Source organism: Dermacentor andersoni, chromosome 8 (assembly GCF_023375885.2).
Source record: "Dermacentor andersoni chromosome 8, qqDerAnde1_hic_scaffold, whole genome shotgun sequence".
Lineage (NCBI taxonomy): Eukaryota > Metazoa > Arthropoda > Arachnida > Ixodida > Ixodidae > Dermacentor > Dermacentor andersoni.
Window position 1 is genome coordinate 133,723,424 of NC_092821.1, and position 26,848 is coordinate 133,750,271.

Consider the following 26,848-nt stretch of genomic DNA (forward strand, 5'->3'; position numbering starts at 1 on the left):
TTGAACTATATCATCCAGATTAGTAATGATATTGTCGGCTTTGTCTCTTAACGCATACATCTGATTCTTGCCTATTCCTAGTTTCTTCTTCACTGTTTTTAGGCTTCCTCCGTTCCTGAGAGCATGGTCAATTCTATCCATGTTGTACTTACTTATGTCAGCTGTCTTACGCTTGTTGATTAACTTTAAACGTTGTGCCACTTATATCCTAGCTGTAGGGCTAGAGGTTTTCATACATTGGCGTTTCTTGATCAGATCTTTCGTCTCCTGCGATAAATTACTGGCATCCTGTCTAACGGAGTTACCACCGACTTCTACTGCACACTCCTTAATGATGCCCATACGATTGTCGTTCATATATGCAACACTAAGGTCCTCTTCCTGACTTAAAGCCGAATACCTGTTTTGTAGCTTGATCCGAAATTCCTCTATTTTCCCTCTTACCGCTAACTCATTGATCGGCTTCTTATGTACCACCTTCTTCCGTTCTCTCCTGAAGTCTAGGCTAATTCGAGTTCTTACCATCCTATGGTCACTGCAGCTCACTTTGGCGAGCACGTCCACATCTTGTATGATGCCAGGGTTAGTGCAGAGTATAAAATATATTTGATTTCTAGTCACGCCATTCGGGCTCCTCCACGTCCACTTTCGGCTATCCCGCTTGCGGAAGATGGTATTCATTATCCGCATACTGTTCTGCGACCTCTACTAATAATTCTCCCCTGCTATTCATAGAGCCTATGCCATATTCTCCGACTGACTTGTCTCCAGCCTGCTTCTTTCCTGCCCTGGCATTGAAATCGCCCATCTGTATACTGTATTTTGTTTTGACTTTACCCATCGCCGATTCCACGTCTTCATAGAAGCTTTCGACTTCCTGGTCATCATGACTGGATGTAGGGACGTAGACCTGTACGACCTTCAATTTGTACCTCTTATTAAGTTTCACAACAAGACCTGCCACCCTCTCGTTAATGCTATAGAGTTCCTGTATGTTACCAGCTATAGCCTTATTAATCAGGAATCCGACTCCTTGTTCTCCTCTCTCCGCTAAGCCCCGGTAGCACAGTACGTGCCCGCTTTTTAGCACTGTATATGCTTCTTTGGGTCCTTCTAACTTCACTGAGCCCTATTATATCCTATTTACTTTCCTCTAATTTCTCCAATAGCACTGCTAGACTCGCCTCACTAGCTAACGCTCTAGCATTGAACGTTGCCAGGTTCAGATTCCAATGGCGGCCTTTCCGGAGCCAGGGATTCTTAGCACCCTCTGTTGCGTCACAGATCTGACCACCGCCGTGGTCAGTTGCTTCGCAGCTGCTGGGGACTGAGGGGCCGGGGTTCGATTGTTGTATTCATATAGGAGGTTGTGGCCAAGTACTGCACCAGGGTGGCCAATCCTGCTCTGGTGCAGTACTTGGGTGGCCAGGCCTGCTTATGCAATTTTCTCAACCCGCGGATATTTTTTTTAATCCGGTGGAAAATTGCGCGGCACCGGGATTCGAGCCCCGGTCCTCTTGCACGCGAGGCGGATGCTCTACCTCTACGCCACCGCTGCACCACCGGGTGCAGGGATGCCGGGTACAACAGTGTTAAACGCCAATCGTAGCAGTAGTCCATGGTCGATCGTGTAGCACGTTGGGCTGCTGTGCTTAGGGAGCAGGGCTCGAAACCAACTCTTGGACAAACTTGGGTAGTGAGTATGTGTTATTGTGTACATATTTATTTATTTATTTATTCACTTATTTATTTGTGATACTCTCAAAGTACATAGTTGTGCATTGCAGAGGGGAGGGGCGAGAATACATTTCAAGAGTAAGTGATACAGGGTTAGTTCTAGGAATTCACAGTTCAGGGAAGAAAAGCGATATGAAAAAACTAGTTGTGCATTCATAACAACCAAAACAGACTTACATAATACTAAAATACAGAAAGAGTACACTTTAGCAAGTAGACAATGTTCACGAATAAGTACGTAACTGTGCCACTTGCCACCATACATTATTTTATGTTGATTAGTGCATTCATGAAAATAGTGGGGTCACTCATGCTTACTGATTATGTAGGTAGATTATTCCAGTCGACTGAAGTCGTAGGCAGGGATGATTGTGAACACGCGACGGTGTTATGACGGGGTACGTCAACTTTATGTATGTGATCACGACGAGCCGAATAATAAGGCGCAGGGTGGATCCAAAGAGGGCGAAGAGATGCGTTGTGGTAGCAGATCTTGTGAAAAAGGAAAATGCGTGATTCTTTTCTGCGAAGAGATAATAATGGGACTTGAAGTGTACTCTTCATTAACGTAAAACTAGCAGTGCGATGGTAGTTAGCTAAGATGAAACGAACAGAGCGGTCTTGCACTGATTCGATTTCTTTAATTAACGTGATCTGATGTAGTCGTAAACTACTCAAACATTATTCCCCGTCTGCTCCGATCGCTAGGTTCGAAAAATTTTGACGCCAACTTAAAGCCTTTGCGCTGGCCGCGCGGGGGAGCAGCAAGCGCCGTTGATACTTAGCGTTCATGGGAAACCGGCTTATGTCGTGCGCGTAAGGTAAGCATTCTCGGAGTGACTAAATCCTGTCCCATGACTGGTGTACCAGGTGTTGTCTATAAGGATAAGGCGTGGAAGATGGTACCGAGAAGCGGGGAAACTGAAAGGTGTTTAATACGCAAGAAAAAGTAGCACAGCTAATGCACCTCCTCGCAGGTTCTCAGCCTTCGACAGTGACTACCGAGACAGAAGCCCAAGCCGTCAACGTGGTCTACAGACGTGACATGAAGCCGGAGCTCAGGACACATGCACCTGCTGCGCCTACCGCATTGAAATACCCATACCGGGAAAGTACGTCATCCGCTGGCATATAGTCTGTCTGTCTGTCTGTCTGTCTGTCTGTCTGTCTGTCTGTCTGTCTGTCTGTCTGTCTGTCTGTCTGTCTGTCTGTCTGTCTGTCTGTCTGTCTGTCTGTCTGTCTGTCTGTCTGTCTGTCTGTCTGTCTGTCTGTCTGTCTGTCTGTCTGTCTGTCTGTCTGTCTGTCTGTCTGTCTGTCTGTCTGTCTGTCTGTCTGTCTGTCTGTCTGTCTGTCTGTCTGTCTGTCTGTCTGTCTGTCTGTCTGTCTGTCTGTCTGTCTGTCTGTCTGTCTGTCTGTCTGTCTGTCTGTCTGTCTGTCTGTCTGTCTGTCTGTCTGTCTGTCTGTCTGTCTGTCTGTCTGTCTGTCTGTCTGTCTGTCTGTCTGTCTGTCTGTCTGTCTGTCTGTCTGTCTGTCTGTCTGTCTGTCTGTCTGTCTGTCTGTCTGTCTGTCTGTCTGTCTGTCTGTCTGTCTGTCTGTCTGTCTGTCTGTCTGTCTGTCTGTCTGTCTGTCTGTCTGTCTGTCTGTCTGTCTGTCTGTCTGTCCGTCCGTCCGTCCGTCCGTCCGTCCGTCCGTCCGTCCGTCCGTCCGTCCGTCCGTCCGTCCGTCCGTCCGTCCGTCCGTCCGTCCGTCCGTCCGTCCGTCCGTCCGTCCGTCCGTCTGTCTGTCTGTCTGTCTGTCTGTCTGTCTGTCTGTCTGTCTGTCTGTCTGTCTGTCTGTCTGTCTGTCTGTCCGTCCGTCCGTCCGTCCGTCCGTCCGTCCGTCCGTCCGTCCGTCCGTCTCTTCGACTATCTATTTATCAACTTCTACTTTATTATTATTAGTTCTTCTAGTGAGTGAGTGAGTGAGAACCTTATTTAGGTCCAGAGGAGAAAGAATTAAATCAATACGGCGGCTACACCCAGGTAGAGGCCGGTAGACAGAGTCCTTCGGCGAAGGTCCGGGCCCTCTGGACAGCCTTGAGCTGAGAGATGAGCTCTGTGCTTCTGAGCGCTGAGTCCCATGAGGACTGGTCAGGAAAGTCCGTGTTCACGTTGGCAGGGCACAGCCAGAGCATGTTTTGGAAGTCGTTGTATTCGTGGTCGCAGTGTGGGCATTCAGTAGAAAGTTCTGGGTTGATCCTTCTTAGTGTCGTTGGTGGGTTGTATGTTCTATTCTGCAACTGTCTGTAAGTGACGGCCTGTGCTTTTTTGAGCTTTGGGTGAGGAGGAGGAAAAGTTGTTCTTCCTAACCTATGATTTGAAGTGATTTCGTGGTATGACACGAGCGGGTCTTTGTAGTCTAGGACCCTCCAGGCTGGGTCGAAGCGAGGGGGCGAACCGCAGAGGCGGAATGCGAGTTCTCGCGGCATTTGGTGCGCCCGCTCGTTCGGATTAAAGTCAGGGCGTCCGGAAATGTTGCCCATGTGGGTCGGGAACCATGTGACGTGTGGGGACATGAGGTCGTAATCTCCGGTTTCTTGTAAGAAGGTTTTGTTGACAACCGTAGCTGCTTTCGAAGAGACGAGAGCCGCCGAGAAGGTTCTAATGGCTGTACTTGAGTTCGAGTAAACGACGGAGGCTCCTTTGCAGCTTTGAAGGGCCACCGCGATGGCCATTTCTTCTGCTTCATGAGTGAAGTTGGTAACTACCGTGGTTGGGTTACCGAGCGAGCCATGGGCGTCCACCACGGAGACCGCGTAGGCGCCTCGATTCCAACATCTGGCCGCGTGAACGAAGAGGACTTGCGTTTCGTCACGTTTCATGTTGTCGAGGATTGCCTTGGCTCTCCTTTTTCTCCGCCCTTCGTTGTTGGTCGGGTGTATGTTTCTTGAGATTCGATCAACTGTTATTGCCTTCTTGGCGTTTGTGCACAGTTGCGACTTCTCTGGTGGCGTGAAGAGGGGCTGTACGCCTGCTTCTAGTAAGATCTCGGTGCCCGCCCTCGTGACTGAGAGCCGACTAATTTGGGCGTTTCGCTGTGCCTCAAAGAGTTCGGTTGCCGTGTTGTGTAGCCCCAGTTGGAGGAATCGTAACACACTAATAAAAACAGGATTTAAAAAGGTCTTAAGCCTCCCTAGAAACACTAGTTCTTCTAGTAAACACTAGAAACGTCATCCTGGACTAAAAGCTGCCATCAGCGCCTTGACTGGACCCAAGAGGCGTCATCTATCAATCTATTTATCTATCTATCTGTTTATCTATTTATCTGACTGGCTGGCTGACTATATATCTGTATTTCTATGTAGATATATAGAAATATTCGATCTACATATCTATATAACCGCAGCGTCCCTGCTACTGTACGTTACAGCCACAGTGGTTCGCCTGAGTTCAGAGTTAAAATAAAGCCCGTGCTCGCGGTAATCTAGTACAGGAGTGCGTGTTTTGTTCGTTATATGCGATATTCACTCTAGAAGCGCGCGCGTAGATCGGCTCTTACAACTATTTGCAAGAAACGCGCAGCCACGTACTTGTTTTGCCTGTACTTCGTTGCCGATACAGCATAATCAAGCTTTTGGCCGAGACAAGCTGGGGCGCGATAACGTAACTCTATTCCAAACAAAAAGTGTTCCAAACTCCGGACGCCAAAATGACGCGACAGTTTCTGCGTATGGGGGCGGGAACCAGCGACGTTTTTCAATCTGCCCAATCAGCAGCCTCCATCGTTGCCGGAAGCATGTTTTGCTTGTTTTTTATTTGCAAAGGGACCGTATAGCAAGTGACATTTAGATATAAACGTCTGATAAAAGAAAAATTGTATGTCGCTGAGAGTAAAAGTGTTTTGTAATCTTTTAACGCAAGAGAAGTTGAAGCGCGCTTGAATGTAAACACAAATATTTTAATTTTTCGAGTCATAGCCACACACGTTGCAATTCCGCATCCAATCCATTTTGCTACGCACACTTAAGATGGCGGCTACGTGGAAACAGCTGATCGGTTCTGTGGGCCGCTCTTGGTGTATTTTTGTCCGTAACGCTGCCTGATGAGATGAAATCTCGGCGTACGAGGTACTTTCGCCCGAGAAGAATTCTGGAAGCTGTGAACATCATGAAGACTGTGAAAGCGTAGTGCTCGGTGAGTAAACATCATTCTTTCTTGTGCTTAATGACTGAGCAGTAGCATCTGAACATCTGCGGTGATCGCATGGTGTTCACTCTTGCTTTTATTCGCATAGGATACGGAAGAATCGATGAAGGTTGGAAGGCATCTCAACAGATAGCTGGTAAGTAAACATTTTCTATAAACGATCGCAACTATCTCCGAATGTAGGTCATGTTTTAAATCGAAGGTGGTCTGTAACAGAGGCTCATTTTTTTTGCTCTGCGACACACTGCTGCGCAGTGGTACATTCCCCCGTGCGGGCGGTACAGATACTCCGCCAACAGCCGCTGGAGGATGCGGCCTGCAGGGCAACCGCCAAGTATGCGCGGCAGGGGCAGCTGGCTGAAGCAGCGAACGCGGAGGCCGCCAGTTTCCACCAGCTGCTGCTGCAGCAAAATAGGCAGGTACGTACAACTTGGCCAGGTCATTTTTTAAAGAGGTGATTAGTGCGCATGATAATGTACATTACAACCATATTACACATCAGAGGCATCTGTAGTCATTTGGCTCAATGGTTCATGCACTTTAATGTACATTACAACCATCATATTACACATCAGAGGCATCTGTAGTCATTTGGCTCATTGGTTCATGCACGTTTATACATCTCCTTTGAGGTGTTCTTTAACACATAGCACCTTACAAAACAGTTCCATGGTTGCATGTATCACCAAAGCATGATCATCATTTGTTTAACAATTTAACTAGTCACGAATACTGTCTTCTGACAGGCAGAGGCAGCTTGGTAGGATTTGCTACGTTTCACATGTTTTAACCCTTTCAGCCCTGGAATTTTTATTTTTACCGCAGATTTTTTTCCCTTGCATTTTCTTCATATTGAAGGTCCAAATAACATGCTCACAAAATATAAAGCTTGTGTGTGAAGTAATTACCGATTTGGCATCATGTCCTCAAAAAAGGACATCAGGGCTCAATGGGTGTAGGAATGAAAAAATGTTCACTTTATTTCATGCGGGTCTTACAACAAAAAATAACCAAAAAATTGATTATTTCTTTGTGTGAAAGTCCTTGAAGCAATTCTTGGACTTTGTCAAGCACAGATGCACCTTGCACTTTTCACAAAAAACTCGAACTTTCCCTGTGCAACCGCCCATTTTACACCGCTGCGCCCTAGCGTCGGTGTGAATTGGCCAATGTCCAACTTGGTCGAACCTCACATCTTCTGTAGGCCTATTCTCCGTGTAGCGAACTTGCTTCCTGGGCTCTAGTGGAGACAAGGATGGCCTACCACGCTTCATTATCTTGCATTTCTTGTCTTTCTTTGCAAGAGCATCAATGATTCTGAGATTGAAGTCAAGGAGGTCAAGTTGTTCTTTCGATGAGACTCCTCGCACATCGGCATCATGTCTGTACTCTAACCAAGAGTTCACAACAGCAAGATTCACAAAATGAAAAATCATTCTGAGAGTCCACTTTCTTGACCGAATTGTGGTCCTGTACAAGGCAACAAGGAAGTCCGCTTTGTCTACGCCTCCCATGCTTCGGTTGTACGCTCCGACTACAGCTGGGCGTTTCACATCGATGAAACATTTGTCCACCTTGCTCCAGCGCTGTGCTGTTTCCTCCTCTCCTACACCAATAAAATTCGAGGCCATATTTACGGCGCGATTGTCCAGCCACCGCGTCACAACAATCTTGCCGTCATTGCTGACCAAACTGTCAGATGACCCTCGACCACTTTTCTTTAGTTGATTTTCACTCAAGAGCGGGCACTTTTCACACCTGTTCATGCGTACAGTACCAGCTGCAACTATTTCTCGTTCACGCAGGGCGCGCAGCATGGGCAATGAAGTAAAGTAATTATCAAGAAAAAAGCTTGTGGCCAACAAATGGCGGGATTCGCTCGGCCAGGTGCGAAACAGTTGCACCTGTCACACCATACCGCTGTATTTCCCTCTCATTCAGCTTTGTTGTAGAGCCCTGGCATACCAGAAAATCATAAATCAGGCCGGACTCGCCGCATAGAATAAATACCTTCACACCCCAAGGGTGAGGCTTGCCCTTCACATATTGCTTGATGTCCAAACGGCCCTTGAAAGGAACAATCTGCTCATCAATGCACAGATGCTCCTCTACCTCGAAATCGTGGCACCTTGCTTGAAAATTCTTGAGCAGAGGTCTCACCTTCCAGAGTCTCTCATTGATGTCTGGCTTGTTCACATCCACAATGTGAAGTGTGTTGCGCAGCTTCTCGAAGCGGTTGCGCGAGATCTCACATGATGCGATGAGAGCAGTTCTCATATCTGGCTTCCAATATAGGCGCAACCTTGGATATTTCAATACACCCATTGTCAAATGGAGAGCCACCAGTCGGCTAATTTCATCTTCATCAGTGCTTACACACGTGCCATACTGAAAAACCGAGTACTGATTTGTTTTCTCAGCAAGCTCAGTAAAGACGCTCTTCGGGACATAACGGCTAAAATAACCAAATGGTGAAAGTAGGTCTCCTTCGATGTGAAGCTCTTCGTGAGCTGGCCCTTTGAATATAGTATCTGGCACCTTGAAAGGCTTTCTCGTCCATCCGCTTGCCATTGCAGGTGTGCTATCATCTTCCGAATCAGCTTCCGAACTATCACTCTCGCTCTCCGCCGGGGCTCCAAGCGCGTCGTCTCCCTCGTCACTGCTGCCGTCAGGTTCGTCGCACTCGCCTTCCACGTCGGATAAATTACCGTTGTCGAGTTCTTCAAAAAGGCTATCCGTGCATTCTTGCAAGCGTCGTGAGCGTTTACCATGGCACGAATAAAATAAAGCCGCCGGTATCGATGCACCTAGAAAATATGAAAGAGAATACGGTTACAACGACGAACGCACGACTTATAACCACTAAGCCCTGATGGCGTCAAAAGTGGACATGTAAACAAAGGGCCACTACACAAAAAGTATGCAGGTTAGGCCTACAAGATTTCGCATGCCGCCTACGCTACGAGTATGAAATAAATATAAAAAATATCAGCGACATATGCTGGAGACTCCAAAAATTATACAATGTGAAAGTCAATGCTTACCTGAAGGCTGCTCAGCCATGGTACGAGCGAACACTTCGTCGTCGTCTTCGCGTGAGCGTGCACAAAATGCTCTGCTGCTGATGGCAGTGGCGATAGGGCTCTCGCAGGAACATCCCACAAAAATATTATTGGTTTCAGTTTCGGTTTTACAAGTGAGAATTTCATTTTACTTTGTGGGATCAATTGACGACGCCAGGGCCGAAAGAGTTAAACATAACAGACCATATACGTTTGCACGGCCAGTTCTCATGTCATATGTAAATGATCTCGCTGCCCTCAAGAGTAACCTTGCTGAACCTGTAGCACTTGCAAACAGTGCGAATAAACGTTTACATTGCATAACCTGCAGCTGAAGTGAGTGAATTTGTTTCGCAGCATCATCAGCAGCTGGTGGAGGAGCTGAGGGCGGCCCGGGTGGTGCAGCAGCAGCTGGCAGCAGAGATGCGTGGTTTGAGAGAGGCCACCGGCCTCATCGTGACAACACTGCTCCAGCTCCTGGCTCGCCTCTGCAAGCATCCTCAGCCATGAGGGACAGTCCCCCCCCCCCCCCCTTATAATCCTTTAGTACTAATAGGTACAAGTGTTGCCCATCTTTCTGTTCAAATCACCGCTGCAGCATTTGGTGGTGGTGCCCATACCTCCTCGAAAGCTGTTGTGGCGAGTTGTAGCCAGTCTTGTGAAATTATGTGCAGGTCATGTGCGACCATGGCAGCGAAAGCTGATAGTGCTGTGATGTCACTTGAAACACAAATGCGTGTTTTTTTTTTTTTTTGTATGTAGCACTAAAGGATGATATGACTGTTTTCCCTACATTTCTGTACCTAATCATTTTTTTTCAATGTAATTTCTTTTCATGTGTATTTTCACTTGCAGTGCAAGTTTGCCCAAGTGAGACGTTATGAATTATATGTAGAATGTTTGCCATATTTCCGTTAGGTGTTGTTCACTTCTGTTTTGCTGTTACTGATATGTTTCAATGCGCACCGTTTTTCCAAGGAAGATGTACACTATGCAATCACTTTTACAGCAACTTCGACATTGTCTCGCACACATACAGGTGCACTTAACTACAATGCTGTGATAATTGGAAATGAATTTTCATGCCATATGTATGTCATGTTTGCAACGTCAAACTTTGCAACGCCTACGCAATGCAAAGTAGCCGAATTTGAATTTTTTTTAACACCAAGCGCCTGTTACTTGTGATAGTTATTGTGATATTTCAGGTGTCCTTACCTATGATAGCAGTACAATCTAGTCCCCATTGTAGTTGAGCACAGTTTGTGACATACATAATGGAGCCATCGATGTGGCCACTATTTTGACATTCGCTGCCAGGCTGCTCTTGCAGCCGTTATATGAAATACCGTTGAAGTGCCAAACGTTTTCTCACTTGTCCTTCCTTAAAAGCATGTGATGGCTGTTTTATATTGTGATCTTATTACGGCACTAGTCATTGAACTATTTCGTGCTACAAACACGCTGACTACATAATAGACAAGACATCTTTCTTGCTGTTAAGTTGCTGAATGAAGATAAATGGTTGTGTGCGAGTTCAAAAAACATCATAATGCTCGTGTCATATTTATGCAGTTTAACATCTGCCAACTGGGTAGTGTACTGGGTCCCATGTAGTGAACATCACACGGCTATTTTGGCGCCATGAAGTCATGCTCTGTGTGCTTGTCTGTCATTTGCTTTGATGAAAGATGGCATTGAAGATGGGTCACATGGTTTTATTTACAATGCAGATATAAATAAACAATTTTAAACAATGCAAGTGGCACTTGAAATGAATATTTACAATGTGTGTTCCTTCAATTTCAGAACTATTTACATATGTACACTCTCCCAAGGGAGAATAACGCGCTTGACATGCCAGGCGATTGTATTCGGCATAACTTGGCCTTCTGTCAAGGAACTGTGCGGTGGCTGTGTGGCAAAATAGCGCAGGACCTACAAGGTGCGTGAGAACAGTACACATGGTGGAGCGAGAAGTGTTGTGCTTGACAGCAGCCCAAATAGGAAGGGAGGAGACGAAGACCAGCCTCCCATACACAGTGCAGATGGCGGTGACAGTGTCGGTGATGACAGAAGCAACAGCAGCAGCAGCAAATCATTTGGCAAACCACAGCTGCCCAGAGAAGTGGCTACAGCATTCTGCTGATGAACACAAAGTGTTCTATCCACAGGTACTAAATGAAAGGCTCTCATGTAGTGTCACAGTGGAATGATGCAATCATCTCCGGTAGTAACAGCTCACTGGCAGAGGACACGTGAAAACGCTGGTTATGATTGAGCAGATTCGATAAAGAAACAGCACGCTATCCACTAATTGCACACATTTCTTCACATTGGTTCCTGCTCTCTATTAGATGTGTAGACAGCAGTAATAAACATCTGCCTGCAGTGTCAGGCACGTGTTTATTGCTGCTGTCGGTGCTGCTGTCGACGCAGCCGCCTTCGCACCCTTTTCAGGTAGTGCTGGTGCTGCTGCCGTGTCGTGCCAAATGAGCGAATAACATTATCCCGGGCAGCACAGCCTCTCAGGTACATCATGCGTGATGCCCTCACTCGGGGAACTCTCTGTGGGGAGGGGTTGCCACTTTCATTGTCACTGCTGCTGTTGCTGCTGTCATCACTAACATCATCCAACAACACGTCACCTTCATCAAGACACAAGTTGTGCAACACTGCACATGCTGCAACGATGTTGGCAGCGCGGTCTGGCTCGTAGTGGAGGGCGCGGTACCGCTGAAGGCAGCGGAAGCGGCTCTTCAAAAGCCCAATGCACCGCTCCACTACGGACCGCATGGCAGCATGTGCAGTGTTGTACCTGCCTTCTGCAGTGTGTATGGGAGGGTGGCCTGTGACTGGGGTCAGGAGCCATGGTTCCAGGGGGTAGCCGCTGTCACCTGCAGGATCACAAAACAGGGTGTGAAATCTGCACAAAGTTTAGTAGGCGAAGCATGGGTCATGTAAAATGCACCTACTACAGAGAGACTGTAATAAAGGAATATACCTGACGCATCTGTGATCACAGATAACAATAGCTGGGACATAGTAGCATCCCTATTTGCAGCAAGGCAGCTCTTTGTGTAGTCTTTATTCACAAATGACTGCCAGTGTAAAAAAGAATGTGACAACGCGTGCACTGTACACTCGCATTAATAATTAGTTTAAAGTAGAACGCAGGTGTGTTGTCACTTTGTTTTGTGCAGATACCATTGGAAAATTTCTACATGTCGCCTATACTTAATAACCTGACTATGACGTAAGGGGTTCGGGCTACAATATTCTCCTACGGCGCGAGCACGCTTTGCTGCATGCTGCCAGAATTGCAACTGTACAAAATTTTCCCGCTGCTCACCGAGGAGGTGTTCGCCGGCCTTGGCAATATGCCCCTCCAGGAACCGACGACGCAACCACGTAGTTCTCCAGACGTGGGCGTCGTGGTCTGACCCCGGTCGCAGAGGGTCGACGGCGAGGATCCGCATGCCTGCGTCGCAGATCTGACGAGAGCGCGCACAGCAGCATAAGTCACGCGTTGCTATGACGGGCAAATTAGACAAAAATTAAGATACTTACGAACATTGTGTTGAGGGCGTAGTAGCCTTTGCGGCACATGAATGCCGCCTTCTGTTCGCCCTTCGGTGCGATGATGGCTATAAGGCTGCCGTCCACGCATCCGATGACGCAGGGAATGGAGCCGCGTCGAAGGAACCCTTCCTTCACGGCCGCCTTCTCCTCCGACGTCCTCGGGAAATGGACCCACTTGTTGCGGGCCCCGGCGTGGACGATTGCCTCCGCCACGCGTCGCACACACTTGCTGACCGCAGGCTGGGTCACGCCGACCGTCTCCTCGCTCCCTACCGAGGCTTGAAAGCTGCCCGTTGCGAAGAATCGCAACGCGCACAACACTTGCCGCTCCACCGACAGCGCTGAAGTTCTCACGCCTCCGAGTTCCTCCGCCACTTCGTCGCACAGCCACCGCACAGTTTCTTTCTTCAGGCGAAAGTGCCGCCGAAACTGATCGTCTGGCATGTCAAACGCATCCTCGGGCTCCCTCCTCCCGCGCCCGGACTGACGAGCCGCCGCCGCCGCCGCCAACGCAATCACGAAGGCCGCCATTTTTTTCTATTCCAAACGGAACGGGGCACTCACCGGTTATTCCACGAATTTGCCGGGTTTGTTCGGCATAATTTAGCATAATGAGTGCGTAAACGTCACTTTGACGTAGCAGTTTTTGTGCATTCCTGACGTCGCTTGACAGGCAGGAAAAATGGGCGCGGCCTCAAAAAATTCGACCAATGAGCGAGCGGCGTCGGCCATGTTGGAATAGAAACAGAACGGAATAGTTTTACGTTATACCGACCCTGTTTTCTGTTTGCGGAAGACGCGAATTCCTAAAACACGCATTCTTCTGCACCAGGTGACCCGTCTTCGAAAAAGCGCATTTACGGTAATGGCTATTCGACGCAATGGAGTTTAATACACTAATTCTTTCTTCAAGACACTGACAAATCTCGTCATGTTGTCCAAATCGTCATCTTGTCTATTATGACTGGCTAAAAGGGCGGCTAGTCCTCTGCAGTCGGCTCAAACTTCCAACATGGCGACAGCTGACAACATGGCGCAATACCATAGTGTCCCGATAAGCACGCCACGACACTTTCATCACTGTTTCGGCTTATTTGCTTACACAACTTTAGCTTCGAGAAAACACAAATTTATTTCGCTGCAACCGATATCGCATCAGTATGTGTTTGCGGCTTCGTTACAGCAGAACACTTACTAAAGTAACGAAGCATGACCACTCATATGCTTTTTCTTCGATAATTCATTACGTCAGTGACCGGATATTGAGTCCTTAAAGTAATGTACTTAAACAGCTTACTTTCTGGAACTAGAAAAAGAAAAGATACGTTCGCAAATCTGTTGAGCCAAGTTGACCTAAGAAAACAGACATACCTGCTAAACACATTTGTCTCCAAAAAGTGTACACACTTTATGAGAGGGCAGGACTACGGGAAGGCGATCCGGTCCACAAGACTTCCAGAGAAAACCCACAGTGTGTCCATCTATATAAAGAGTTTCGACTGTATTAAGTTGTAGCAGCAAATAACTACAGCCAAACTACTCACCATTACCGAATAAATTACGCTTAAGCAAATGTAAAGTATTTACGTACGTCAAGAAACATCCATTGCATCACTGCTCGTGCGCAGTACGTTATTCGGCATCTGTGTCACCTACATGCAATATCTTAACCGCGTACTATTTGGTGAATTAAAACGCGCGTATTGTTCGTGTACGCTATAGGAAACAACGTTCTCAAATGTACAGGCTCCAGTGGCTCCTACTTATCCGTGAATCATCTCGATGGCTACGCTCTGCACTTTCGTAGGAGTACGTCTTCTTGGGCGGGTTGCATGGTTAAACATACCTATTAGAAAAGATACGCAAATTAACAGATATACACAGATGAAGCGTGGTCAAGACGAGATGAACATGTGTGTGTGCCATCTTCCAGTAGCTCTCGCAATCGTTGATCGCCAACAAATTGCTAACTTAAGGTGCCGCTTCCCCTGAAATCACCTGAATCATATCTTACGAGCGACTGCCATGCCTGAATTCTGAGATCCTTTTGTGGTTCCGGCGTCCGAAGGCCTGACGAAATGTGTCGATATCGAAACTGTAGAAACGACACACTGCGGGGCTAACGGATCGTCTTGTCTTTTGTGGGATCGAGAGCAGGCACGAGAAAGCACGTGCCAGCGATGGCGTGTTCCTAACGTTTGAGTTCGCGTTCTTCTTAAACTAAAAAGTTAGAATCACTGTATAACGTCGTGCAAAGTGGTTGCTCTATAGGGATACGTAAGGCTCCGTACGTTATTTTAGAGCTGGCTAGCTGTAAGTACAGCGTCCGCAGCTGATGCGCGCGATACAGGCAAAGGGCACTGCGCACGCAAGTAAGTTTGTAGTCAGACCACTCTAACATAGCAGCCACGCGCTCGCTTTCAATGACTATTGAAATGAAACAACGAAATCAGCAAAAACCATATTTGTTCCCTACCGCCAGCTTGCACAGAAGACCGAACGGGTCGCGCGCATTTCAATAGCCTCCAACAGCCTCAGCTGCGCCTAAATATTCCTGGTGTAAAGAAGAACGCCGATCACGTAACAATAGCTCTGAAACAGATGACGCTGCTGTCAATCGATGAGACATACGGGGACCGAATACACATCTATACTGATGGTCTGGTCTCACCTACCAGCTCTTCAGGTGCCGTTGTCATTCCGGCTACGAAAACCAGAATCAAATTCAAGGTGTCCCACATGACAACATCAACGGCAGCAGAGCTTGCTGCCCGGCGTGTTTCTGTCAAATATCTCCTAAAAGAGAAACCTCAGAAATGGGTCATTTCTTGCGACTCTAAGGCAGCACTTCAGAATCTGCATTTTGCCATATATCATAGGACTTATGAGCAGCTGACATATGAAATAAGGGAAGATCACCATCAAGCTATCGCTAAAGGGCATGACATTATATTCCAGTGGCTACCTGGGCATACCGGTATTGCTGGTAATGACCTCGCCGACGAAGCCGCCCGGTCTGTCCATCTGGATGCCCGACCAGTTCCAATACCTTTATCAAGAACGGACGCTGCAAGACAGTTTCATATTGTGGCTAGGGCTATCACCCACAAATACTGGTCTTCTCCCAACGTCTCGAAGTGTCATCTTGATAGGCTGGGTCCATCCTTAAAGCTACAAGTGCCATCAGAAATTTCCCGCTGTGAGGCGACAGTATTGTGCCGCCTCTGGTTGGGGGTGGCACTTTAGAAGGCCTACTCGTTCCGCATTGGAATGGGGGACACTCCCATGTGCTACTCTTGTGGAACCACAGAAACGATTGAACACATCCTATGTATCTGTCTCCAATACGACGTCGAGCGCGAAGTTTTCAGGACAGCACTGCACCAGCTGGACTCTAGACCATTTTCCGTAATGAGGATCCTTCGACCCTGGCCGTTCGCGTCGATGGCACAGAAGGCCACGAAAGCGCTCTTGAAATACCTCAAGTCGACAGGTCTTGGGAACCCTGTGTGGACTCGGTGCGAACCTGCCACTGTGCGCGAAACTGTGCTCCCTCTCTCATCTCTCTCTCTTCATCCCCATACCTGCTTCCCCCATTGCAGGGTAACAAACCGGACGCGCGTCTGGTTAACCTCCCTGCCTTTCCTGTCTTCCTTCTCTCTCTCTCTCTCTCTCAATAGACTCCGAAATTGCGAAGCATACTTGTTTCGTATGCGTCGCTGTGAGGTCAACTCTGACACTCTTTTCTTTTTTTTTCGCCCCGATTCGTAATCTCTCTCGGCGGCCACCTCTCGTAGCGTCGTAGGATCGCCAAAATTACCAAGTTACTTCCATCGATCGCACTGCCAACCCTAATCGCGAGTCATTTTGTAAGCGCAACGACGCTTTTGTCAGGCAGCGCGGGATCTCGCGAGTGCGTTCCCCCAAAATCGGACAAAGCTGTCACGCAAACAGCGAGGGTTTTGTGCGTGTACGCACGATGCACCTAACGTTGCGCCTTAGGTTGTGCGCATGCGCAGTGTTGATAATGCGATTGGCGTGTGTATAACCAAGGCCCTTGTGTGTACGCTAAACTACAAACTGTCTAATTACCCGCGGGTCTCCCTTTCTCTCTCTCTCTTTCTCTCTCTCTCTCTCTCTCTCCACCCCGCGAGCAGTGATCGTGGACGAGCCCCTGGTGTGCACCGTGGGCAACAAGATCAACTCGACGCAGATGTTGCCACCTGACAGGTTGTGCGACTACATCTTCTACGACTCGCTCTACAAGGGTTACGTGAACCCTCTCACGGCACCCGCCGGTTTCAGTACCGACCTGCGCATTTTCGTCGACGCCTACATGATGTACCAGGCGACGGCATTCGGCGTTGGCATCGCGTACACGTGAGCGAGCTTCACTTCGTTTAAAAGCGGACGGACCGGTAGTGGGCGCAATAAAGGCGCAATACCACTACCCCCCCCACACACAGATATATATAAGCCCGCAAATCTCTTCCCACGTTACGTTACGCTAAGTTGAACAGATATATTTCCAAAAAATGTACCATTTACTTGAGGCAGGTTATGTGACTTGCAGATAATTGGGTAGCGTGATGGAATAAGGAAGTCTGCAGGCATAATATGCAGTCAGCTGGCGCAAGACAGGAGTAATTGAAGTTCGCTGGGATAGGTCTTCGTCGTGCAGTGGACATAAGTAAGTTGAAGATGATGATGGTAATTGAGATGACGATGATTATAATCGTGGCGGTGGTGATAATGGCGATGATAATGTGGAGTGAACGTACTACCGCATCAACTCTTCATTCCGTTGGGGTGATCGTTCCTGTTGCTGCTATCACCCTTAATACCACTCCTCACAAGCTTCGTTAAGTGGAACATCTTAATATTGTTTCACATAAGTTACGCCGACTAAGAGAAACATATTTGAAGAAATTGTCTCGCTAAACTTCGTGGACCTTTGTGAAAATATACTGAGTGTGTATTGGGTGTTCTACTTCATTATAGAATTTTAGAAACTCGCTTGTGGCAGATAGTACAACTGTACTCCTTGAGTTGTAGTACATAAAGAGGCGGGCATTACCGGCACAAACCACTTAAATACAGATTTAGCAAACTTAACATTACACACAGTTTATAACAGGGTCCAATTTACGAAATGGAACCGACGAGTTCGCAAGGTGTATGCACAAAACAAAAATTCTGACACTAAAACCTGTTTCGAATAAAGGTTACAAATACCCTGTTGTTAAAGAAGTCACAGTATTGCCCGAAAGGCGAAGCATTGGTTATTAGACAGAAATTATTAGACAGTTGCACGAATTATTAAGGATATTAGTTTCATCAGCCGCATTAACTGCACTTAACACTCGCTTACTAGCTAAATTAACAAGCACGGTATGTGCGATCCGCGCACAGGCAAAACACGAACACATCTCACTCGATGACCGCGGACACTCGCTGTCAGAACGCCGTCGTGATGGAAAAGCGGCAGCAGCGGCGAGCGAATCGCCCTTCGTGCTGCATCTCGCTTCGACGCGCACTAGGCCCACGAGAACACAGCGCACACGGTCATCAACTACCTCGGGTTGCGAGCCTTCGCAGCCACCGCAGATTATCTCCAACACAGGGCACGTGCGGCCGCGGCCGGAGTACAACGGGATGAGCGCGCTAATGCGACCCCTCCCACACCCATCCTCCCCCTTTCTGCTAGCGCGCACCACATCTCCCCGCTCCACTCCTTACGCGTGCGAGTATATGGCGCCGATCCTCCCCACCCTACCTTCCTTGCACGCGCGACATTAAGCCACCATCTTTCTGGGTTCACCCCGGCACGGTTTCCTCTCACCTACAGCACAAGGCGCGCGGCCGCGATCTCATCGTACTTGGACTTTATGCTGAACATCACGGCAACGGCGACGGCGAAATTTCGCCCGGAGTGTTCATATAATCCGTATCGCAACGAAATGTAAGCGGTACAACAGTGCAGTCTTGCCTGAAGGCTGGCGATGCTTATCTGAATACAGGTGCTACAGTTTTGAGATCCATTCGAAGGTTAGCACGCCGCGAGAAATCACCAGCTAGAACTGGCAAATTGGAATGTACGGTATAAGCTGCATTACTTAAAAAAGAAAATTAGCGAAGTTAGTAATGCGAATACATGTTAATCAGAAAAATAATGCTTTTCCCACTAAACATATTCTTTCATCCACAGTCTGTAGCTTCCGAAGGAAACCACCAAGGCGGAACGAATGTTTCTTTTTCTCGTTTTTCTTTTTTTCGATGACGCAGTGCCGCGCCTCGCCTCGCCGCGTACCTGAACCAGAACATCACATCTTTCGAGCCGCTGAAGCCCTTCTGGGATCGGTATATCTACCACTTCGGCGTCCTGGACACCAATACCGTCAACACGTTGGAAGCTGGTGTAATAGGGGCCCTGGAGTGCCTCAGGGTGCGTATCCAACGTTGACGTTGGTGTCAGAAGGCCATTCTTCGTGTAGCTTGTCCTAGTCAAACAGTCTGCGCAATACAGTGTTTGTCCCAGCTCTCCCAAATAGAAAAAAAAAAACAAAAAGTTGGTAGTTTCGCCCGAAGGGAGAAATGTTGACAGTGATATCGTAGTTTAATGTTGCCCTCGAGCTGTTCGGGTCCGTGGAACCCCCGACCACGTGACCTATGTGACCCACGCAACCGGTAATTATACAGCCTCCGAGATCAGCGCAGCTTCGATCGCAACGCGATCTCCCCGATTGGCCCAGTTTACTTTCGCACTGTCTCCATCATTGGCGCCACTTTTCTTGGCGAGGTACCGACCAATCAGAAACGCCAAACACTATACGGAGAAACGCATAGAAAGCTTCGCTTTATTAAAGGAATTATTTGCTCGAAGGCGCATATTTGTTACAATTAGGATACTTGGTTAGCGCTTGTTGTTGCTTTGCGAATTCCGTGATTAATTTTGGGCTCTGGGTAAATTTTTCTGACCACCCGGGGTTCTTAAGCAAGCACTGAAAGCGAATTATACAAGAGTGCTTTTGCACTCCGCCCCCCCCCCCTCCACCCTCCCTCACCGGAATGCGGCCGCGGCGGCCAGGATTCGAGCCCACGACCCTCGCGTTCAGTAGCAGAAGAGAGAGAGAGAGAGATTGGTTGACAGAGAAGAGGTAAATCCTTCTTCTGGCCGCACCATAACTATGTAGCACGCGAGAAAGATTCCTTGGTTGGCTGGTTGGTGTGTTGACTCTACGGAAAGTAGCGAAAAGTATAAGGTAAATTGGGAGGATGAGGAGGGGGGGGGGAGGCAGGCGAAAGGGTTGCGGCGCTGTTCATTCGACCTCCGTTTTTTTTTCCCTGACTTTATGCGCTGCTTCCCATTAGGTCGAGCACGCGGCTAGAACTTAAATATTGGTCAGCAGGGTAGGGGTAAGGAGGAGAAGGAGGCTAGAGGTTACAGGGCTAGAATGGGAGAGAGTGCTCGCAGCTTGGCAGCTCTGCTGACACAAAACTGATCTGCCAACCCTATGTACGAGCTCTGTAGAAAACGCAGAAACACCATGTAGTCACCACGCCACTTCGGCGAGTTCTTTTTGCTACAGTAAAACGCCAGCGCTACTCACACATGCAAGCGACTTCAGACGAGAGGCTCCGCGAAGCAATGCAAACACTAAGCATAACTTGGTGTGGCAAGTACAAAACAAAAACAGAAAAAGAACGCTTTCGCATTTGTACTGTGGATTCTTATTTAGACATGCAGAACACGAACAGCGCTATAAATATATCCGTCCCTAAGTTTTGCCGCGAAACACATTAGCGTTCGGTTCGGAACGACACTTATAATTTAGTTAGTAATGTAAAGAAAAAGTTTTAAACCCCTGCCGTAGCTTTGTTTTTCTTTTTTAAAGTTCTTTTTTTCGTGGAATAGGAGAGAGACAGCAGCGGTCAGAGCCCTACGTATATGCGTAATATGCGTATACCATTGGGTCTTCGTGATAAATTTTCAGAGGACTTGGTGACCGCCTACGAATTACGATTGGCGTCAAAAGTTTACAAATCTGAGGAAACACCGAATATTAGCGCAACTTCCGCAAGAAGGAATTCGGAGTACCAGCCCGCATACGAACACCTACACCGTGTTGTTGTTGTTGTTTTTTTGTTTTTTTACTGTCTACGGTCACAAGTAACTCGGAAATTCGAACATTTCCTCGCGTTCCCGCGTGGTGCGTAAACTTTTGATGCCCGCTGTGCGTAGTTACCGACGTTAAGGCCAACATTACCACTGACGCATTCGGGCTCCTCGCAGGCCCTGCACCACAAATCACGCGAGATCAGAGCCAAGGGTATTAAGACGTTCACATTCTTCGCGGCCGCCGTTCCGAATGAAACCTGGGCGAACATCTTCGTCGACAATTTCAAGTAAGTTTTCCAATAAGTGCGTCATAAAACGAGCTTGCTTATCACGGCAGCGATCCACGGCAGCGTTCAGGCGTATACGGCATGCATAGTTGTACATATACGACGTATATACATGTATGTATGTATGTATGTATGTATGTATGTATGTATGTATGTATGTATGTATGTATGTATGTATGTATGTATGTATGTATGTATGTATGTATGTATGTATGTATGTACGTACGTACGTACGTACGTACGTACGTATGTATGCATGTATGCATGTATGCATGTATGCATGTATGTATCTATGTATCTATGTATGTATGCATGTATGTCGATACCACTCCCGACTGCCCCAATATCAGCGCTGGTTAGCACCGTGAACGCGCCGTAACGCTTCCTCCAAGATAAGATTTCTCCGCTCGCCGGCTATGTGATCTAGCGCTGCTGTCAGCACGAAAAGCTTGTGCGTTCTCTGCGCTTAGCCCACGGGAAGAACGCAGACCAACAAACGTCACTACCAACGCAAGTTTGCTTCGAGAAGAAAGAATATATTTGCACACGAAGTGAGACCACACGCGTTTTACCTACAGAAGGCGCTGAAAGGACGCGCGATTTCATGCGTTGCCGAATCCCAGATATATGACCCCCTCCACCTAAAAAAAGCGAATTCAGTGGCATAAAAAGTAACAGACGTACTACCAACGCATTTATCACCACATATATTCCTTAATATAAGACGTCTGTTTCTCTTAACGCAATTTGATAAAGTACTCTAGGCAGTGTGCGATATAATTTGGACTCGCATATTATATTACAGATAAAGCGAACGTACATGTAATATGTATTTACAATCCGGATATATAATGTGCAATAACGCGCTGGAATGAGAGTGTCGGTTCACTTTTGTTGCCGGCATTGTGACGAGACAACTAGGGAGACATTTTCTTTGTATCCTTGTCTCCTGCATGACTTAAACTGCTTTATTTCATGTTGTATATAAAGCAAATGTCAGGTAATTTTACTTCGTAGAATTACCTGACTACCCACTGCGCGATGCTGATTTATAAGGGTATTCATACATTTATAGGGGTACACACCTTGCTTATACGCTATTTCTGATCACTCGAATCGTTCTGTTTTCTTCACCCACTGCTGTCCGCTGCTGTGTTTATGACTGCGGTGTAGGCCACGCAAGGCGGCACGCTTTGCCCGTAACATTTGGCCGCACCTTGCTGGCGTGATACGCCGTATGTGCATACATGTATATGTACGTAAAGTCAAAGTTGGTTGTTTCGAATAAGCTTACTTTCCGTGCCTGTGCGCAGGAACTTCTATGAACCGGACCTCTTCGTCGCTATTGGCCACTACGTGCGCGGGGACAACACGCTGCCCGACTGTCTCATCATGCCACCGACTGCGCCGACCAGACCTGCGGGCGCCCCGACCAGCTACCAGCACGATCTGGTGAGGGAGCTCGAGCGCCTGTTCAGCTACGTAGGAAAGTCATGCGAACTACTCCGTAAGAGAGCGTCGCATTTGAAGAAATGAAAAAGAAAAAAAAGTTATGCAGATCCAACGGACTGCGGGAACCGGTGTTTCGCGAGAGGCTGTTCAGGTAGCCAACTTCGGCGTTCTAGAGACTGACGGGGAACAACGTGGACATGATAGGATGCTGGTAACACGAGAACGAGCCAGAATAAACGTCAGTGCTCACAAAGCATAACTCTGTAAACACGAGCTAAATCCGTATCCTCGCTACACGTGCACAACATACACTTAGACTACAGTCTTTCAGTTCACAATAAGTTAAAAGAGCTAAATATAGTTTAACCGTCACGACGTTGTACATAGCGCGAAAAATAAACTTGATTGATTGATTGATTGATTGATTGATTGATTGATTGATTGATTGATTGATTGATTGATTGATTGATTGATTGATTGATTGATTGATTGATTGATTGATTGATTGACATGGCGGGAGCCGGTGCGACGTGGCACAAGACGCGGCCGTTGCAGCACCGACGTGACGCAGCCGCTAGCCTATGTCTCCATCGCTTGCTTCCACAGCGGCGTTAGTGCACCAGTGACTAGCGAGTCACGTGGCACATGATGTGCTAGTAGGTAATGCCCTGGGGCGCTGACGTCACTGGGTTGCTCAGTTACAATCGCAAGTTATATGTAAGCGCAAGAACAGGAGGGCTTTTTTTTTTACGCTATTGCGAGAGATTGCTGAAATTGAGTTCTAAAAATTTATAGAACCGTACTATTCACATCCTGAAACATTCGCAAGCGTCGTGAATACTTGTCCGTTCCTCCTCCTTTCTCCGTGGTTCGCGCAGACTTCTGCGGCCGAGGGCATCGTCACGTTGTCGGCGGCAGGTCCGGCGACGAAGTTTGCTTTGTCGGTCACCTTGAAGGGACGCTACGCGGTGCCCGCGCAGAAAGGCCTGCTGAGCTTTCTCGATTCGTGCTTGTCCAACGTCAGCGTGGAATCGTTCGGCAGCTACGCCGAGGTAAGCCTAATCAAAACGCCAGTACCAACGCTCGCCTGCATGCATTTGTCCACGGGCAAACGCTCGAGGAAATCGACGGACGCGCAAAGAGCCTCGCCACTCGAACGCACGTCCCTGACAGCCACGGGCCGGTACATCCTGCAGAAACTCGACTTCGGTTACGGCGTCCAGCGCGGTCAGAAACAGGTCATTCCACCCTACCTCAGCGACAAGCTGATCGTCGCCCCTGTCCCTCGAAACGTACGCCCCGAATATAGCGGTGGCCGACGCCAGGCCCGTGCCAAGCTTGGTACTGCTGCGCTCCTTTGGTGGGAAGAGTACTACGGGCTTCGTAGACATTTTCGACGGCAAGGCCTCAGGTCTCGTTTTTTTTTAAAACAAAGTAAATCTGTAGCGACGTCAACGAATTTCGCTGAGCAATAGCAGCACGACTGCCTTACGACAGAAATTTCCCGTAGCCCCTTTTCAATCTGGATAGGAATAGGCAGGTAAGTTATCAACGAAAACCTGTCCGAATGTTGATGGAGAAGTATCAAAATTTCAGAAAATAACCTTTGTAAAAAAAAAAACTCGGTCTCCACACACAGTACATTCGCAACTACGCACAATGCTCACGTGATCTCGGCCCAGCGCGTTTGACCTACGTTCTTTCTTTCGCTGCGCACCACGTGACAGGTGTGCAAGTCGCCGGATTTCTCGAAGAGGTTGTACCACAGCTCACGGCTGCACGCCACGCAAGTTCGCCACAACAACGGGTCGCTGGTGTTCTCTTACGACGACCGAGATGGACTTGTCAGGAAGGTGCGGTTGACCGCGTGACGGCCCTTTGTGCTGGCGCAGTCATTTAGAGAGTTTTAGAGAGTTTGCCTTTCACGGGGTGGTTGGGAAAAAGGACACAGCGAAAAGGTGAAAAAAGCTTTCGTTTGACTTACATACTGTACGCTCCGCTCACGCAGGTGTATCCTAACAATTTGCTCAAAGCTACTCAGCTGCAACAGCACTGCTCCTGCGCACAGCACTCGTGCAGGCAGCGGAACATAGATCGCTGTGCTCGCCCATATGAAGAGTCGGTTGCGCTAAGCGTGACGGCGCGCCCCCCATAGAGCTCCCCATAAGAAAAATGCTTAGAAAGAACTCTGGTGCTATTGCACGCGCAAAAAAAAAAAAATAATAATAATAATTACGAGTATGGTGCTCCAGGCCAGCATGGCAATGGCGGAATTGCCTCAACGTCGTCTCGGTCACGATAGAGACAAGGACACGATAGAGCGACACGCATACAGCGCCGTGTGCGTGTCGCTCTCTAGTGTCCTTGTCTTTTCTGCGCTGTGTCCTCTTTCCAATGAATCACCAAGAAACCCAAGCTTCCATGCTAAACCGGCTGGTTGCCGGTAGTTCAGCTCCAACGCTGGTAGCGCCATCTCGCAACGCTTTGTGCAACAACAACGCGTTTGGGAGCGAATCCGTGTCACGCGAGTGTTCTCGTCGAAGAATGAAAAAATCGCACGTTGAAGAATATAACGCTGCCGACGCTTTAAGTCAGCATTTTTTTGTATAACGTAGTTAGCTGGTCGCTACAATAAAGCTCACGTTTCATAACTAACATACTCTGCGCCACAATGCGTTGTGGCTTCAAATGCTCTTGTGACTTTTTTTTTTTTTGTCATTGCGCCTCTTGTCAATTTCAAACCACTCATCGTTCCATAAGCACAGCAGGACAATTGGTCGCAGCACACACGCGTAACCATCGCGAACTGTCGCATTTACCGCAGCACGGTGTTTCGTTGGAGTTGATCACTTTTTGCACAGTCACGGAGCCAAACATTTAAAGCCAGAAGGACGACGTTGAGGCAATTCCGCCATTGCCATGCTGGCCTGGAGCACCACACTCGTAATTATTATTTTTGTGTGTGTGTGTGCGTGCAATAGCACCGGAGTTCTTTCTAAGCATTTTTCTTATGGGGAGCTCTATGGGAGACGCGCCGTCACGCTTAGCTCAACCGACTCCTTATACGGGCGAGCACAGCGATCTATGTTCCGCTGTCCGCACGAGCGCTGTGCCGTTGCAGCTGAGTAGCTTTGAGTAAATCGTTAGGATACACCTGCGTGAGCGGAGCGTACAGTATGTAAGTCAAACTAAAGCTTTTTTCACCATTTGTTCTGTCGCGCACTCGAGCCCGGTTATAGCGAACCGAGTTCAGCGAATGACGCCCTACATCGAACACGCAAAACTGTTGGCGATAGTCGCGCTAAGTGAATTTCTTTAAAAGGAACCGAATATTGGATATACCGAATTCCGAGTACCTCCTACAGTGGTCTTCTTTCTTTCTTTTTTTTCGATCGCACTGGGTGGGACCTGGAAGGGTGTGCGGCAGAGCACGCACTATAGTACGTTCGTACGCAAGAGCACAAGGTGCGATATTACACGTACGCTCACCAGATAACCATGTAGCTACACCTGGTTGATGCGTTACGTAAACGTGCAGCTACGAGACTCAGGTATGCAAAGGGTGCTCCGGCATGCTCTCACAGCTTTGTTTAGTCGTATATAACGAACTCACCACGAAAGTTTCTGAATGTTTCGTTATAACAGCGTTATATCGAATCACTCGCTATATCGAACTATCTTTAGCCAAGGTTGAACGTTGGCCTAGTTCGCGCTGCATAATTGACAATTGTTTTACCGGAGGTTTAAGGCAAGGACGAAAGAGTGGGCACACACATCGCTATTCCTTAGCCACTAACCACCTTGTTATAGCCGAGTTTCGCTGTATTTTTCGGCATTGTTTGTAGCCATCTTAAGTCGATATTTCTTTTCTTTCTCTCTCTCTCTCTCTTCTTCCGTGCGTTGCTCGGCAGCTGTGCACAGTCAACGCGCAGAGCCAGTCCCTGAAATTCGGCATCGCCGTTTTCGACGTCGACTACGCGGACTTCTCGAACGCCTGCGCGACGCAGCGCGGCCCGTTCTCGACGCTCCAAGGACTTCGTCGGGTGCTCGACTACTTCAAGACGAGGTCCACGAACCCGGCGAGCACGAAAGAATGCGTGGATCAAGCCACGTGACCCCCCCCCCCCCCCTTCTACGTCGGGAGCTGGGAAGGTATAGTGCCGGCCCCGCAAAACGACACCCCAACCACTAACCGCCCCTACGTCGTCAACCGACTAACCGCTCCTGTACCCGGAGAATAAATTTTAAGTAATACTGCAATAAACGCACGGCGTATTGTCTGAATGATTAGAGCGGCTCCTTTGCAGGAATTTAATTGTGTTAGCATTGTGAGTCTCAAAGTACAAAAAACTCTGTCTGTGTGTGAAGTGTGAGAAGCCGGTTCACGTGGTAGAGGCAGAGACGGGATGGGAGATCTTAGAGTAT

General features: G+C 48.0%; 2 protein-coding genes and 1 long non-coding RNA gene across 3 annotated transcripts; 2 read left to right on the forward strand and 1 right to left on the reverse strand.

The window, feature by feature from the left end:
• Positions 1-5,764: 5,764 nt before the first annotated feature.
• LOC129383354 (uncharacterized) lies at positions 5,765-6,452 on the forward strand. The gene is made up of 3 exons (XR_008611222.2): positions 5,765-5,909; positions 6,010-6,057; positions 6,177-6,452. It is a non-coding gene; the product is annotated as an uncharacterized lncRNA (long non-coding RNA).
• A 4,413-nt stretch (positions 6,453-10,865) lies between these two features.
• Positions 10,866-13,341, reverse strand: LOC126525732 (putative nuclease HARBI1). Its single transcript, XM_050173656.3, has 3 exons — positions 12,554-13,341; positions 12,336-12,477; positions 10,866-11,880 (listed from the first exon to the last, which is right to left on the reverse strand). Exons 1-3 carry the CDS (start codon positions 13,094-13,096, stop codon positions 11,390-11,392), a joined length of 1,176 nt encoding a protein of 391 aa, XP_050029613.1. The 5' UTR covers positions 13,097-13,341; the 3' UTR covers positions 10,866-11,389.
• Positions 13,342-20,378: 7,037 nt separating this feature from the next.
• LOC129383270 (uncharacterized) lies at positions 20,379-26,680 on the forward strand. Its single transcript, XM_055067652.2, has 5 exons — positions 20,379-20,971; positions 22,285-22,423; positions 23,302-23,475; positions 24,151-24,276; positions 26,335-26,680. The coding sequence occupies exons 2-5, from the start codon at positions 22,364-22,366 to the stop codon at positions 26,536-26,538; spliced, it is 564 nt and encodes a 187-aa protein (XP_054923627.1). The 5' UTR covers positions 20,379-20,971; positions 22,285-22,363; the 3' UTR covers positions 26,539-26,680.
• Positions 26,681-26,848: the final 168 nt, after the last annotated feature.